At 43.7% G+C, this 15,991-nt stretch overlaps 1 protein-coding gene across 4 annotated transcripts; it reads left to right on the top strand.

The window, feature by feature from the left end:
• LOC107381332 (stereocilin) lies at window positions 1-15,650 on the top strand. Of its 4 annotated transcripts, none has more exons than XM_070554970.1 (31): window positions 1-128; window positions 299-341; window positions 453-603; window positions 701-1,822; window positions 2,788-2,812; window positions 2,912-3,458; window positions 3,575-4,444; window positions 4,539-4,601; window positions 4,688-4,813; window positions 5,368-5,534; window positions 5,609-5,795; window positions 6,006-6,121; window positions 6,432-6,564; window positions 6,670-6,855; window positions 7,094-7,132; window positions 7,210-7,392; window positions 7,552-7,701; window positions 9,537-9,595; window positions 9,735-9,858; window positions 9,952-10,034; window positions 10,107-10,242; window positions 10,535-10,737; window positions 11,798-11,888; window positions 11,961-12,132; window positions 12,216-12,385; window positions 12,749-12,904; window positions 12,973-13,115; window positions 13,369-13,517; window positions 13,757-13,854; window positions 15,149-15,296; window positions 15,449-15,650. In XM_070554970.1, exons 3-31 carry the CDS (start codon window positions 504-506, stop codon window positions 15,529-15,531), a joined length of 5,829 nt encoding a protein of 1,942 aa, XP_070411071.1. In that variant the 5' UTR covers window positions 1-128; window positions 299-341; window positions 453-503; the 3' UTR covers window positions 15,532-15,650. The 4 variants fall into 4 exon arrangements, with proteins under 4 accessions (XP_070411071.1, XP_070411073.1, XP_070411070.1 ...); XM_070554972.1 differs by having other exon boundaries at window positions 299-360; window positions 7,210-7,386; XM_070554969.1 differs by having other exon boundaries at window positions 299-360.
• Window positions 15,651-15,991: the final 341 nt, after the last annotated feature.

The raw sequence follows: 15,991 nt of genomic DNA, 5'->3' as shown, positions 1-15,991 counted from the left end.
GGTGGTGGGAGGAGTGCAGGAAGAGAGTGAAAGGTAGAGAAAGTCAGAGCGGTGGTGAAATCGAGACCCACTCAGGAGGAGGTCAGCGTAGACGGCAGCAAGTTTAAGGAGATGGACGACAACTGTTGGTGAGTTGGTGTTTTTACCTCCTTGTTGTTATAAATTAGATATTTAAATGTATCTGCAGATTAATGATTCTCAATGTGAGCTGTGGGTGTTTAACCATTTACTTAACAACCTCTTTTCCAGCCTTTTGGGATCATTTACTTATAGTTTGTAAAATTTAATTACATTACAGATTACTGGTTTGGGAAGCCGCTCGGTGCTGGTGATAAGAGGATGTGAGAGCCAATCATCAAGGTTTAATATCTCTGGGGCAGTGCTTTAACCCATCTCATTATCTATGAAGTATCACTTTGTGGATTTTAAATAGAGTATTTTTTAATGAACAGGGATGAAGGAAAGATGTGACCCCAGTTATCCACTAAGCACGCTGGCATGAGATGATGATGGTAAAGAACAGGTCAGGAATGGCCTCCCTTCATATCATAGGTGTTCTCATTTGTTTGGTTTTACTTGGGAACGGAACACCTGAGAGGACAGGTGAGTACATCACAAAAAAGGCCCTAAATAGGATGTTAGCTGATTTCTTCCCCCTTCTACATTTCAACTTAAACTGTTGCCGACCATTCTGTTTCAGAAGGTGATAAAGTCAACCATAGAGAGGCTATTCTCAAGGAGATCTTTTCTAAATGGAGTAAAGGCGCTGGCTTGAGTCCACACCAACCTTCAGCTGAAACAAACAAGGACCAGTCAACGCAGAGTTGGATGAGGAATATTCTGGGAGGCATAAAGACGCTGTTTCCTAACAAGAACTTGCCTTCATTAAACAAACCAATAGATAGACACCGCCTCTCTGGATTTCTCTATAACATTTCTCTGTACCTCCAAGAGATGGGTGCCGAGCTGGAGGAAGTGCCTGCAGAGGGAGACGAGGAGCAGCTGTGGGGGAAGTTGCTGGAGTTTTTTCTCCAGTCTGAGGGAAGTGCTGCGCCGAACCAGTGGAACGGCCATGCACCTCCCCGCCCAAGCATCAAAGTGCAGGACTGGTTTTTGTCCCTGAGAGGTAGCCCACACTGGGACTGGCTCCTGGGGCTGTTGCAGAGTCTCATCACTCTGTCTGAGCGCCAACCTCAAAAACCCATTTTGGCTTTCCTGTCTGAGAACTGGAGGACAGTGAGTGCTGTGCTAGAAGCCACGCTGCAGGCTCTAATTAGTGGGACGTATGGCCAGGCCAGTGCCGGCCTGCAGGGCTTCATTTGCGCCCTGAAAGGTCGCAACGATTGCACTTTCAGTGTCAGCTGGCTTCAGCAAGTGCTGCAGTTCTTGGAAACGCGTAGCTGGAAGCCTGTGGTCAGTTTGCACCCAGCAGGGGAAGCTGCTGGACCCAGTAAGAGCCCATTTGGGCGTTTCAGACCCTTCAGCATGCCCCCTGAAGCAATGAGACAGGACGTGTCTTCTGCTAACTCTTCTGTAAAAAACGCAATGTCCACAGAGGATGAGCCGGACTCCATGCAAAGCCTTCTGCTGCAGGCTTTGTCCCGTTCAGGTGGAGGAGAGCGAGGGAGCAGCTTTACTCAGAAGAACTTAGCTCTTGTGCAGAGTTTGGACGGGCTGAGGCGGGGCCTTCTGCACAGGGTGGGCAGCTCTGTCTACGGCAACCTGAGGAAGAAAGTGTCACAAGTTACCATGGCTTTGCTTGATGATGTCAGCAGCCTGGTGGATGCTCCACAAGCCAACTCTGGAGGCCAGTGCTCAGTCGGTGAGTATCGGGGGGGTGGGCCTTTTGGTGCTCATACGGAAGTAAAACATTTTGCTGGCATCAGTTTGTTGAAGGAAGAAAACCCAGCACTGGTCACTGAAAGAAACCTGAACTGACAATATTAAGAATGACTAAATTAGTTATAAAATGACTGAAAAAAAATTAGTGGATCGCTTTTGTGGTTCAGATTATTTTTATGAAATTGGTCAGAACAAAACAGTCCTTGACTTATTTACATGTGTTTTGAAGTCATTATCCCGTTTTGGGACTCTTCACCTAAAAACGAAACCAAGCTGTCTTATGGGCAGAACATTTCCCTCCAGAATGCCCAACCATGGACCAGATATACCAGAGCAGCCCCAGACCATGACCTAGTCTCCTCCGTGTTTCAGAGTTGGTCCTGCGTTCTTTTCTTTGTATTTATTTATATGTTTGTGAACGCGGAGCTGATTTGACCTGCAGAAAAGCTTTACCTCCCAGAAGCGTGTCAGCAAGCATTTTGGTAAATTACAGTTTTGCATTGAAAGATTTGACATTTTTCTAAGCAGTCATTAAATATGTTCAAAGTATTTCAATTCTGGGTTTTTTTTCTCTCTCTTTAACTGAATGATACCGACAGCTCTGTACTGACTGTGTTAACTTACTCTTATTCATAGACTTTACTCCCGTCAAGCACTAATTATTATTGTTTATTGACTGTTTTTAAGTTTTATAAGTTAAAGAGTTTCATCGGCGAGGCTCGGGTTTCTCCAGAGGGAACGTGACAGTGACTAACACTGCTTTAAAATCTTTATCATCATCAGTGAAAGCTTCTTTTGTTGGCTCAGTTAATCTCTTTATCCGCTCATTGATGTCAGTAACTTTATATCTTGGCCATTGTCAGCTGAGCCGTTGCATCCAGCTTTTATCCATCACTCACTCTTTGATTTAAAAAAATAATTTCCCTCTCATTTTTCTCTTTGAAGGTGACCTGAGACACCTGATCTTGTGGTAAGAGGACGGGATTGACTATTAATGAACTTGGCAGTAAAACACTGTAGATGAAGCAGATTTCAATTTAATTAATTGCTTTTTTTGTGCTTTTTGTAGGGGAGTTAGACATAATGTGATGTGGAACACACAGGCTTTGGGCTCTCAGGGCCTCCCGGGCTCCCTCCCGTTTCTCTCCTGCCCCTCCAACCAGAGAGAGACGCTACAGTCACAGAAACCCTCGACATACTCAAAAACAGCTCCTTCCTCACAGAAACCCTTCAGGCAAAACCAAATTCGTGAACTCTCGAATGCGCCTCGCAGCCAGGTCAGAGATGGGGACAGGAAGCAGAAAGAGCAGGAGATCTCTACCTCCGCAGAAATTCTGGAGGCGGCGTGTAATGAATCCATTCCAGGCCTGACCGGTGTCTCTAACTTCACCGTATTCCTTTACTGTAAGCTGTTTGAAGGGGAGAACGGGCCGGCTGATCCTGCCATGGGGCACATGGGACTGGACCTGCATGAGACGTGCTCTGATGCAGCATGGTACCTGTCTGCTGCTGAGGATGACTTCTTCTGGGTTCACGTCTGCAGCGAGTTCTTTGCCCAGGAGTTCAACAACACGGTGTGTGCCAACTCATCCTTCTGGCTGCAGAGAGCTCAACAGGTAAACCAAACATTCTTAATAAGCAAGAGAACTAGTGTAAATACAATTTTACATATTTTAAAATCTAAAGTTCATCAAAAACATGTCAACCAGATATTGTTTTAAATTATTTTCAGGCTGCAGCGATAAAGGATTACCACTTTTTCAACCAGAGCATAGACAGCCTGTGTGTGCAGCTTTCAGATGAAGAACCGGTGAGTCCAGGACTCAGCGAGACTTGTCTGTCTCAGTTGGGGAGCAGGTCACTCAACGCCGAGGCTTTCAGAAACTGCTTCCTGCCTAACAACTCGGTCCTGGTCTCAGCTCTGTGTGACTCACAGCAGCCTCTGCCGGAGGGCAGCTGGGCAGCAGCATACTGCTCAAAGATGCACAACCTCTCCCTGGGTGACCCCTCCACGGACACTTGTCAATACACAAAGTGGTCAGTGCAACATTTCACCAACTCCACCCTCCTGAAGCTCTGTGGACGAGCACAAGGACTGAGAGAGCACGTTTGTCTGAACGCCACGCTCTACCATCAACTTGTGAAGTTAAAGCCTCGCCTTGCAGATGTTTGTGCAGACCTTCAAGCAGAACAGGAAAGCAAGAAGTGCTTTCTGCAGAGGTTCTTCGACATGCTCCCAGCACGGTATGAGTTTGACACATCCCAGCTGTGTGTGGAACCAGCTCCGCTGCTGGTGGACCTCCTGCACAAGCTGAGCGTGTGCGAGATGGAGGGAGGAGAGCGAGAGGGGTTTTTGGTGGCGATGGGATACTTGCTGCGTGTGTTGGACTTTGTGGTGGGGCTCTCCTCTGGGCTGGATGAAGGGGAACGAGAGGCGAGACAGGGTCTGGGCCAAGCCATCCTCCTCTCCAGTCTGATTGATAACGCATCCTGGACCATGCTGCAGCCCGAAGCCTCCACCAGCGTCCTGCACACCGTGGGAGTCTTCCTGCGTAAAGAGCAGAACGCCACTTTGAAAGAAGACCTGCTGAGCTGCTTCAGTGTAAGATCCAGATGTAAAGTGACACAAACACTTTTTCTTTACTCTAACACAAATATGGAGTACTGTAAATAACCTGTTTCTGCTGCGACTTCAGCCCGTCCTGTGGGACCTCATCCAGCAGAACGATAACTCCTCCACTCTCAGAGTTCTGCTGCAGGTACCCGCGTGTGCCTGTGCAGCCGTGTTTATGGTTTACAGAAGCGATCAGCTCCCTGAACATGTTATTTGTGTCTTTTTCTCCAGGAGTACTTTCAAATGCCCAGAGACCGGATTCGCTCTTTAGTGATGTCTGCTGAAAAAGATGCCGTGAAGAGATTTCTCTCCCACATGCATCAAAGTTGGGACCAGCTTCAAGTAGAAACCAGCCAGGTTACACCTTCAGTTCCCATCAGAACTAATCGCGTCTTCGAATTTGCTGGTTCTGAGCAACATTACACCTCACACCATTCACCGTCTCATAGTTACACCATACATTTAGTGTTTAAAGTTAGTCTAGTTTAATTTGTTTAGTAATACATTTTTAAACTTTTAAACTTGACTCTCTCTCTTCTGTTGTCTCTGAGTGAATACGAAGCTGTTATCTAATCCCTGCATTAAAAAGTTCCAATCTTCTGGTTTAAAATAACCTCACAGATCCGTAAGGTTGATTTCATATTTCCCATGGAATCCTACGCCTTCTGGCTTATTAAATAACATGTAATTTAAATCATTACAAGTATAAAATATACCTCTCAGAATATTTAGAGACTCTTCATTTTGTTTAATTACAGCCAAATCATTTTAGGATGTGAGACGAGGCTCCGTTGGGAGGGAGGATTCATAACATGGTTTTTAGTTCTTTTGGTTGCAAATCTGCCTGATTTGTGTGAAAGTGGAGACCTGTGCATAACTAATGAGAGACCGCTTCTTCTCTCATCCATCAGGCTTCTCAACAAGAGCTGCAGGCCATGGAAACAATGACGTCTGCTTTCATCCACAAGTTCCCCAGAGTGACCCCAGAGCTGTTTGTTGACCTTTCTCAGTTCATCCCTTTCATGTCTGTCTCTGACATCATGAGCTTCCCCGCCTCCCTGATTGTCAACGACAGTGTGTGAGTTTCTGACAACGACGATTTTAAAACGCCCCCTCCTCTCTGACGGTAACGGTTTCCGTGTCGCTCCTCAGACTGACGGCCATTCGTGACCACAGCTCAGAAATGAAGTTGCAGCAGAAGAAGGCTTTTGTAAAGCGGCTGCTGCAGTCGAGCGTGGTGGGCGATGTCCCCACATGGCCACCGTACTTCCTCAGCTCCATCCTCCCTCTTCTGCCTTACCTCCCTGTCAGTCATTTTCGGCAGCTGACGTCACAGCAGGTTAGAAATCATTTAATTGCAATGATTAGTAGAAAATAATGAAACAAACGTGGAAAATCAGGATGAAAATAGAAAAGAGGATGATGGCAGAGCAGAATTTTTTGTCTTTTTTTTGATAGTTTCACCCTTCTGGTGAAAAAGATGTTTCTCTTAATGTTCCAGTAGGTGAGGGGGAATTTTGTTTTTTATTTACTTCGATTCCCTCCATAGCTTGCTCCTCTGATGGAGTTGCTAGGCAACAGCAGCCTGGACGGTGTGAGGGGGCGCCACGTGCTTCGAACCCTTCTCAGTAAGAGAAAGAACCTGACCGGTGATGACCTGCTGAGGTGGGACTGAGATGCTTGATAATTACTCTTGATGACTGGAGGTCACTTGAGAGAACGTACAACATGAATAATCATTGGTAACGGCAGGGAAGCAAGCTGCAGACTCTGAAGGTTTCCTCCTATACAACAAAAATCATGTCTAATCCTTCTTAATGCTGCACATATGACAGCTATCCGTGTGTTGCTCTGTTAGTTCTGCTTTGAGCAGGGATTAGGGCATGAGTAAACTATGAAATTGTGTAAATAAACATACGTTTGAAGTTCATTTTAATTTGCTGGATAAAGGGATAAAGAATGAGGTCATTTGCAGATTAGGAGTTCTTGCGTGCTACATGGATCCAGCAGACTTGGGTTTGTATCTCCACGACTCAGCTATGTCCTCTGCTCTCTGGCAGCAGCTGTCTCACTGTATTTCCAAGGGGCTCATCAGTGCCAGTGGCAGGGTGAGAGCTGCAAAATTACCCATCAGAAATTATAGCTTGTTTTTTGTGGGAGTTGTCGTAAAATGCCTGACTGGCTCTGGTTTATCTGTGTTTCGTGGCTTCTAGCTGTCGTCCTGGTTGATACCAGCGGTTTCAGCCAAGCTGAACATCAGCAGCATGGCTTCTTCAGACCTGTCTGCTCTTGGCGGTCTGCTACCTCATTTAGGAACCTCCTTCCTGCTGTCTCTGCCTTCACAACAGCTGCAGGAAATCCTGTCAGAACCGGGACTTCACAGATACTCACCAGCGCAGGTCAGCTGGGAGTGAAGCTGTTTTTTTTGAACATGTCTACTTCTGTGCCTTTTTTTGTTTTCTTTGTTGCTTTAACTCTAAATAGTTAAAACACTCATAAAGGTTGCATTGAGCCTCGATGCATCATGCAGTCAGTCAGTCAATCAAAGAGTAGTTGAATAATATATAAATCTGTCTTCATATGTGAATTATTGTGGGGTTTGGTTGCATAAATATTTTCTTACCTGCATCTTCTCAGGCGTTTCAGATTTTATCCAAGATAACGGAGAACTCTAATGTAAGTTTCTCAAACATCTGCTCTAAATTTTGCCCATCTGCAGCTTCATCATCTCTGTGTTACTCTCACTCCGCCAGCTCACCGTGGATGGACTGTGTAGCCTGAAGCGGCTACACGCTGGTCTCTTTCCTGCAGTGCTCTCAGCCCTCCAGTGGTCCGACATCAGTCAAGAGGCTCACTGTCTGTGCTGGAGGGCGATGCTGACTGATCTGAAGCCTGGCCACAGAGCCATGCTATACAGTGCGGTGCAGGAGGTGATGGTGCGCCACTTTACTTCACTTTAGTTCACAAAAATCATTTGCTGCAGCAAATTTGGAGTTGCATGGTGAATAAAGGTTCAGCAACTACGCAGCTTCAATCTGTGTAATTTGGAAACACGGAAGCCCTTAACTTCCTATTTATTGTCTGGTTGTTTGCAGGCTCTGCACAGAGACTCAAGGAACATCACTCAGCAGGTAAACTGTCTGTTTCCTTTTGTTCCGTTGAGAAAGCTGATGCAGACCATGAGCGGCGAAACCACTTGGAGAGGAATTGGCACTTACAGAGACGCGCAGTGGTCGCCACAGCAGGTGCACATTCTCCTATAATCTCATATTTCCTCGATTTGACAGTTCCCTCGTTCGTTTACTGAAGACAAAAAATGCTAGCAGCTTTTGCTCCCATTAATCTCCAAACCATTGGACATGCTTCAGATGAGCCTTTCAGGATGTTAAAACTCCATTCACATCATCTGCCATCAAGCTAATTACTTTGGATGTAGTACAATGGCGGGCAGGAGTGTAGCATAAATTAATAATGGCTACCTTAAAGGGATTTTTATCACAGCCAAGAATAAATGAGCCTGCTTTCACCACCTGTTCTCAGCCTAACAAGACCTGAAATTAATCTATGAAGCTTGACCTTTTCACTTGATGCACTGTCATTGGACAATATATCAATCATTCTGTTCAAGATTATAACTAAATGCTTCAATGTTCAATATTGATTTCTCAATCAAGTGATTTCTGTGTTGGCCCTGAAGCCAGTGCACAATATAATCTAATTTACTGTTTAACTGGAATTGATTTGTCTCCTCACTGAACATGTTTGGGGCCTCTTTAGTAGTTTAGACACATCTAAAGCAGCCCATCTGTTTATTAAGTCTGAAATGGTGTTTCACTAAAAAATCAAATTCCTGACAGGCCTAAAAGGTATCTCAGTGATGTTGTAAAAGGCAATAAGAAAAAAAAATCCACTTTTTAAACCCAGACATCATATCTGGTTGTAGCACTCTTAGCAGCAATCCAGCATTTGTGATAACTGCTGGTGAGTCTTAGCCTGGCAAGCCAGACTAAATAAATGTATTATTTATTATTAAATCCTGCAAAGCAAGAATTTGGTCTAGTTCACTAGGCTAGGTGAGTCTCACATCTCTGTGGGGGAACTGTGTCCCACTTTTCTTTGCTAAATTCTTTTAATTCAGCCACACTGCAGGGGTTTCCAGCATGAGTGACCTGTTTAAGGTCAAAGGTCAGGCACTCTCTCATTCAGGATGTTCTGGGAAAGTGCAAAATTTGTGGTTTCATCAGTTAAAGCACGTCATTCATGTCCTGTAGCAGCAAAGCAGCCACAGACCATCACACTTCCACCACCATGTTTGACTATGATGTTCTGAAATAACAGTTGATCTTTTTCCTCATCATGACAGAGATGATTTTACCCAAAGTCTTGAGATTACTGAGATGTTTTTGGAGGAATTTGATAAAGGTCTTTGAGGGTTTTTGGTCACCATAACTCCTCTATGCTGCCATTTTTACCCCTTTTCTGTCTTTCCTAGAGATGAATCATGAACTCAGACTTTAGCTATTTTAACCAAAAGAAGCCTGCAGTACTTTAGATGTTTATCTTGGTTATTTTGGCCTTCCATTTCTTCAGAATGAGGGAGGATGTGTTGCTTTTTGAGATCTTTTTGCTTACTTCATGTTGTCAGACAAGGTTTATTGAAGTGATTTTGAAATTTTACCAGTCTGACAAATATTAGGCCTCGGTGCTGTCAGTGCAATTTAACTCAGCTTCTCCAATAATGATGTTAATGGCAGGTTATTTGTGATTTTACATGAATGAGACAATTGATTTGGACAACTTTTATTCTTAAATAAATGAATTTGATTACAGTATTTTGTATTTATTTGGGTTATATTTGTCTGGTAGTGAAATTTGTTTCCTGTTTGGAAATATTTAAGTGTGACCAGAAAAAAAAGCAAAAGCAGAAGAAATCTACGAAGGCAAATACTTTTTCACATCACAGCCTTTCATTTGAAAATGAAACTGTAAGGTTGCTTTAAAATCAAAACTACAACCTTTTTCATTTATTTATTTATTTATTTTTATTATTTTAATCTTACATTTTCTCCTCCGTCTGCAGGCTCAGTTTCTGTTCAAAAAGATCCGTGAATATAAAAATATCACCAGCAAAGAACTCCGGTAACTTCATTTGCTCTGTGTGTGTGTGTGTGTGTGTGTGTGTGTGTGTGTTTTTACTCACTACTCTCTGCAAAGTAAGCAGTCATTTTCCAGCTCAGAAACTGTCACCAATCAGTAACGATCTCTCCTTATGGTGCAGATATCTGGGTGTTATCGCTGGTGGGGTAAGCTGTGACGTTCTGAGGCTCTGGATAAACAGCACAGGTTTTACAGAGCTGCTTCAAACTTTGAGTGAACTTCCTGGAGTTATGAGACCTGCTCTGGTGGGACAAACATCCTCAAGCTTCTCATCACACCTTCTCATACAGAAAACAATGTCTTAAGCAGCTCAGACGCATTTTTCTGTGTGTCTCTAGAGAAAATGTATTGTAGAAATACTGAGGAAACAAGCCGACTTGGATCTTGGTGCTTTAAGTTCCGGGTTTGCAGCAACGTTACCGTAAGTATCTTTTAATTTTGAATACTTCTTCGATGTTGACTTCATTTAACCCTGTTCTTCTTTCTTTTGCAGAGTGACGATGATAGAAAACCTCCCTAACACATCCATTAGAGCCATTCTGAGCTACATTCAGTCACACTTTGTCGAGTTCCTGAAACTACCACGCTATAAACAGACTAATTTAGCTGAGAAGGCCATAGCCGAGCTGGTAAAGCACTAGCATTTACTATATTACCGCTCTGGTGTGCAGAAGATAATACACTGTGAAATGTTTTATGTGATAAGTGCAATCAGATGCATGAATCCCACGTTCTCAAGTCTTTATGGAGGCTTTTTATGGCAATTTGGGGCAAAAAGGTCTTTTTGTTACCTTAAAAGGCAGAAAAAAGCTAAATTCATCTATTATTAAATTGATGGAGAAAGAGTCTTTCTTCTCCTACAGGTGACATAATAAAAGGGTTAATTCTTTTTATTCTACCCCTGTACATGTCATTGTTCAGGGACCTTCTTTGGCTAAGGGGAAGGTTGATGGGAACCTTCTGGACATCCTGGGCCCTCTTTTGCCTTTCCTGGACAGGGACAGTCTGGCTCAGGTGGACAGACGAGCGCTGGCTCTGCGGCTGGAAGACATGAGGATGTTCTGCATCCCTAAAGAGGCTCTCAGGGACATTAGTGGCATTCTCACACAGAAAGAGCTGTTCGGGTAAAGCAGGAGAACTTTGAAAAGGCATAACAATGAATGCATGCAAACAAACAACAGAAACCGAAAATGTGGGAACACTTAGAGTATTTTCTTCTTCAAATGAAACCAGCCTGATCAGGAAATTTGAAAATGATCAAGACAAATATCAGAATTAGAAATTAAGATTTTAAAATTGTTTCTTTAAAATGTGCTTTTATGAACAAACAAAAAAATAATAATAAAAAATCAAATGGAAACTACAAATTGGTTTTTGCAGCAGCTCCATTCACAGACTGATGGATCTCCAAGGGAATTTCTCTCTCTTGGTCCTTTTTAAGCTGGTAGATAAAATAACCTGAGTAATAAAATATTCCTTTTAGCTACTTTGTTGGCACGGTGTATTTCTTAGCACTCCAGCACAACTGTTGCATGGTGGCAGTCCACCAGAAGGGATGCAGGGAGCTAGTGCGTATCTCCATCAGCCAATTAGAAGTGGAGGACACCCTGGACAGGTTTCCAGTTCATCACAGGGCGAGACAAAGACAGAAAATACACAACTAGTCACACTCTCACACTTAGGGACAATTTAGAGTTATTTTGACCTCAGGAAGCACCCAGAGATTGCTTACGCATGCATGGAGAGAAGGTGCTTACTCCATGCAGAAAGACTGCTGCCAGGATTCAAATCTGAAACTTGCAAGAAAGCAGTGCCACCAACCGCACCACCATGCAGCTCTAATTAATTTTATTTTTTTGTCAAATAGATGAAAAAATTTTTTAGAATACATGAAAATGTGTTTTACCCCAAATTGTCCAAGTGATCCCAAACTTTGAAACACCGTTAAATATTGTTAACAACCATAGACAAAATGCTTGATGTTTGTGATTTCCCTTTGACCGTAAAACACCAGAAAAGGTGCCAGAAAATCAGATCGCAACCCAAGACACTTGCAGGACCAGTATTTTTAGGTCCAGTCTGCAACTTCTGTTTTAAACTGCCAATAAATAACAAAATAACCATCATCATCATTGTGTGTGTGTGTGTGTGTGTGTGTGTGTGTGTGTGTGTGTGTGTTATCAGAGATCCGTCCAAATGGGAGGTCATGGATGTGGAGCATTTGGGCAGACTGGTGTTTGCCCTCTCAGCAAAGCAGATTAACTCCATTCCTCTGGTAAGCATTCACCGTGGCTTTAGTTTGCACTCAGGTTTCCTTCTGCCAACACTTTTTTGTCCTGCTGAGCAGACAGTGTTGAATAAGGACATAGTGGAGCAGGTCCTGGCGGGTCAAAGGCGCTGGCAGGACAGCGTGGTTGGTGAGGTCTGTGTCAGCCGCTGTACAGACCAGAATTACCACAGGCAGCAGACTCAGATCCTCCTTCGAGGGATTGTGAAGGCACGGAGCAGGAGGACCAAAGGTTCAGTACATGCAACATCTAATTTGTTAAACACAAAATAACCACGATCACACTCCTGAATGCATCTTCGCTGCTTGGAGCAGTGCCGGTTCCAAGTTGTGCAGACATCAGGGGAACATTTCCTTCTGCTTGGACATCCACTCAGCTCCGCCGTATGTCCCTGGACGAGCTGAAGGAGTGCATGGAGGTTTTGGGTCAGGACTCGTCCCTGAGCTCCGAGCAGCGGCGGTCGCTGTGGGGGAAACTCAAACAGGTCAGGAACACATTTACAACGCTCTGTGCTTTTTTTAGCCCCATGGGATCTGCACCCCCTACCAGCATGTTCTGTTATGTTGATTATACAGACTCTATGTAGGTCAGTCAGCATGACCTCATCACCTCAAAGTTCCCTAGAGGCTGATTTGTGCTACTGCAGTTCTCAGTCCCCCCACCCAGGCTTATCTCATCATAAAACACAAAGAAATCAGAAATGCGTCATATAAACCACAATTTGGAGAGTTTTGTCATTTTGGAAAATACTTTTAGAAATAAAAACGTTAGAAGCGCAATATTTGGGCAGTCCAGTTGTGGCTGACGTGTTTTATTGTCTGAACTATAATTTCTTTATTGGATCCAGTCCTTCAGTCCTGTGAGGGAGCTGAGAGCGGATCAGGTTCTGGAGCTGGGATCAGTGCTGACAGAGATGGGAGACAGGGAGCTGCAGGAAACAAACCTCACTCATCCAGCTGTGTTAGCACATCTGGGCACGCTCACACAATGGAGTCCTCAGAAGGTAACTTTAGTTTTCATTGGGCCCTTTCCTGAGTAGTTTAAGGTGTTTTAGATGGTCTGACCCCACAGATGAGAGCGGTGGTTTTAGGTGTGATGCGCAAATGCAGACTGAAGGCGGAGCACTTATCGTTTGTTGATCTGGCAACATTTGGTCATCTGCTCTGTGGTCTGTCCTCCTCTGAGATCAGACGACTCGGCCCCTACAACCTCAGGTCAGTCGGACCGTTTATTCATCACTTGTAACATCACACTTGTTCTGTGTGTTAGAAACAAAGCCACAAAACCAGGCATGTGACTGAAGCATGTCAGTAATGTTACATCTGTATTTACCGCAAAGCAGAGGCGCCAACCTGCAAACGTGCAAACTCCCAGATGGCTGAAAAAAGATTTCTCAGCAAGACTAAATTCATCAGGACATTTGTTGTATCATCGAGGGAGTCTTTAATCTTCTCTTTTAACCTGCAGTGTGGCTGTCGTCTTCCTGCGGGAGCTGTCCATGCCGTGCTCAGAGCAGCAGATGGAGGCACTGACAAGCCATTTGTCCAGACCTGAGGCCTTCGGCCCAGTCAGCGCTTGGGGCCCGGAGATTTTCACTGAAATTGGGACTCTGGCAGGTACGTTGGAGCATACTATCCCCGAGGGTGTAAACTGTATTCGCTCAAACTTTTAAAACAAACTTTTTCTTTTTTCAATGAGTGAGGATGGTTACGGTAGAGAATGGCGGCTCTTGGATGGATAGCTGCAATTAAAAGTATCCCAGAGGGTTTAAGTCTGAGGGGAGGAAGTGCTTCCACCCTTTTCATGAAATGGGAAACATTAATTACCCAACTTCAGTGTTTGTCTTGGTTTCCAGCGGGTCTCCCTGATATGGCTCTGTCGGCCCTGCTGCGGGAACAGGTGGAGGGGCTCATCCCTGAAGCTGTCGCCCTGATGTCACCCCAAAAAATGGCCGTGAGTTTCACCTGTCAGTTAAAGGCTGGATCACGCTGCAGTTTCACAGCTGATGGGACTTTGATTGATACTTTTTGAAAATACACAAATTTGCAACTTAAAAAAAACTTTTGGTAAAACTTTACAATTAGGGTCCTTTTACAACATTACTTAGTACGTTATTAAGCATTAATAAATTGTTAAAGTAAGTATTAACAAATGATTAACTGTATTATGTAATGCATTACTAAGCAGACCCCCCCCCCCCCCCCCCCCCGGCCCTTTGCCCTTTAAGGATATTTAATAGTTAACAATAACAGTAACATTAATTAAGGGACCCTTTGTTTATTAACGTTTACTAATGTGCACTAACGTTACTTAGTGTTTCCCGGCTCAGCCAGAGCTGAAATTCAAGGTGATAAATAAAGTTAATTCTTATGAAAGTTTGGTTGTCGCTTAATCTGAACGAAGTCCCGATCATAACAGCATTCTATAGAGATGGTGACGCTGGAAACGTCTACATCATTATTTCTGAGACAAAGGAAAAGGAAATTCTGATCTTCTTTTTCCCTCAGAGAGAAAAACATCCTTCAAAGATCAAAAACAAAGAAGCTAAAGTTATCAGCGAAAAACCTGCAGAAAAGTTTGGTATCAAAATAAACTGACTGAGGACGACATAAATAATGATACATTTAAAATCACACATGATCATCAGGAATTTAATTAAGACACATCTTAATTCTGACTTTAACTTTTATTAAAAGTTCTGAAAACAATGTGTCCAAAGTGAATTTGTGTCCATTTAAATTTTTTATTTTAAAATATATTTATTCAGATATGTTTGTATTTATTCCTTTAAAATATTTATGGTTTTGGGGAAAAGACAAGGTAGTTTTTGCTTTACCTGTGAATTTTAATGAATAAAACAAAATCAAATGAGATTCTACCCTTCATTTGTGTGTGTGTGTGTGTGTGTGTGTGTGTGTGTGTGTGTGTGTGTGCTTGCGTGTGTGTGCTTGCATTTGTGTGTGTTGGTGTGTGTGTGTGTCTGTGTGTGTGCTTGCATTTGTGTGTGCTTGAATTTGTATGTGTGTGTGTGTGTGTGTGTGTGCATGCATTTGTGTATGTGTGTTGATACACACACACACACACACACACACACACACACACACACACACACACACACGCGCGCACACACATTGATGTGTGTATATATGTGTGTGTGTGTGTGTGTGTGTGTGTGTGTGTGTGTGTGTGTGTGTGTGTGTGTGTGTGTGTGTGTGTGTGTGTGTGTGTGTGTGTGTGTTGCTGACAGGTGGTGTTCAGTGCGCTTCAGTTGTCGTGGCTGAGTGCGGAGCAGGCGTGGGCGGTCACAGAGGCACAGTGGGCAGAGCTGGACCCAGAACAGAGGCATGCTGTTGGTCTGGCTCGGTACGAGGGAGACGTGCTGCTGGAGCTCAGAGGTGTGACTTTAGCATACATCACACACACACACATGCAAATACACACACATAACAAACTTCCTGGTGTTGGGCCAGTTTCTGTGAAAGTTGTGTCTGCTGAGTTGTGAAAGTGATTTCTGTGTTGTGATAAATCAAACGTTCTTCTTCTCCAGGTAGAAACTCGGCTCCAACAGTCCTGAACAGCTTCTCTCTCTGCCCGCTGGCTCTGTGGCTTTTGTTACAACAATTAATTTAAAACAATGGAACAAAATTTAATTTTCCCTCTCACTTCCCCCTGCTATTACATTTGTACTTCAAATAAATATTTTGAACTTCCCCACTCTTCTGCGTGTCGGCCTCCTAATTTACATCTCATCTAATTGCTCTCTGCTCAACGTGATTCATTTTTATGAGAGTTATCGGCGAAGCCGAGTGTAAATCGGTGTGTGTTGCTGTTCTGTGTGTGAGAACTTTTTGTCCGAACAACATCAAGCAGCAATTTGGTCATGAATGTTTATGAGGGAAAATGAGTGGGCCTTCCTGCATTCACAGGAAAACCAAGCAAACAAGTTTGAGATGAGATTTTTCAGCCTTAACTCACTGTCTGGTACATTAAAATCCTTTAATGGACCTTTTGATATCTTCTGCAGCACTCTGTGACCTTTATGTGGATTCTCGTCCCTTTCTAGGATCTGTTTATTTCAATTAATCTGTAA

Source organism: Nothobranchius furzeri, chromosome 9 (assembly GCF_043380555.1).
Source record: "Nothobranchius furzeri strain GRZ-AD chromosome 9, NfurGRZ-RIMD1, whole genome shotgun sequence".
Lineage (NCBI taxonomy): Eukaryota > Metazoa > Chordata > Actinopteri > Cyprinodontiformes > Nothobranchiidae > Nothobranchius > Nothobranchius furzeri.
This window is presented reverse-complemented; position numbering and strand designations above follow the sequence as displayed.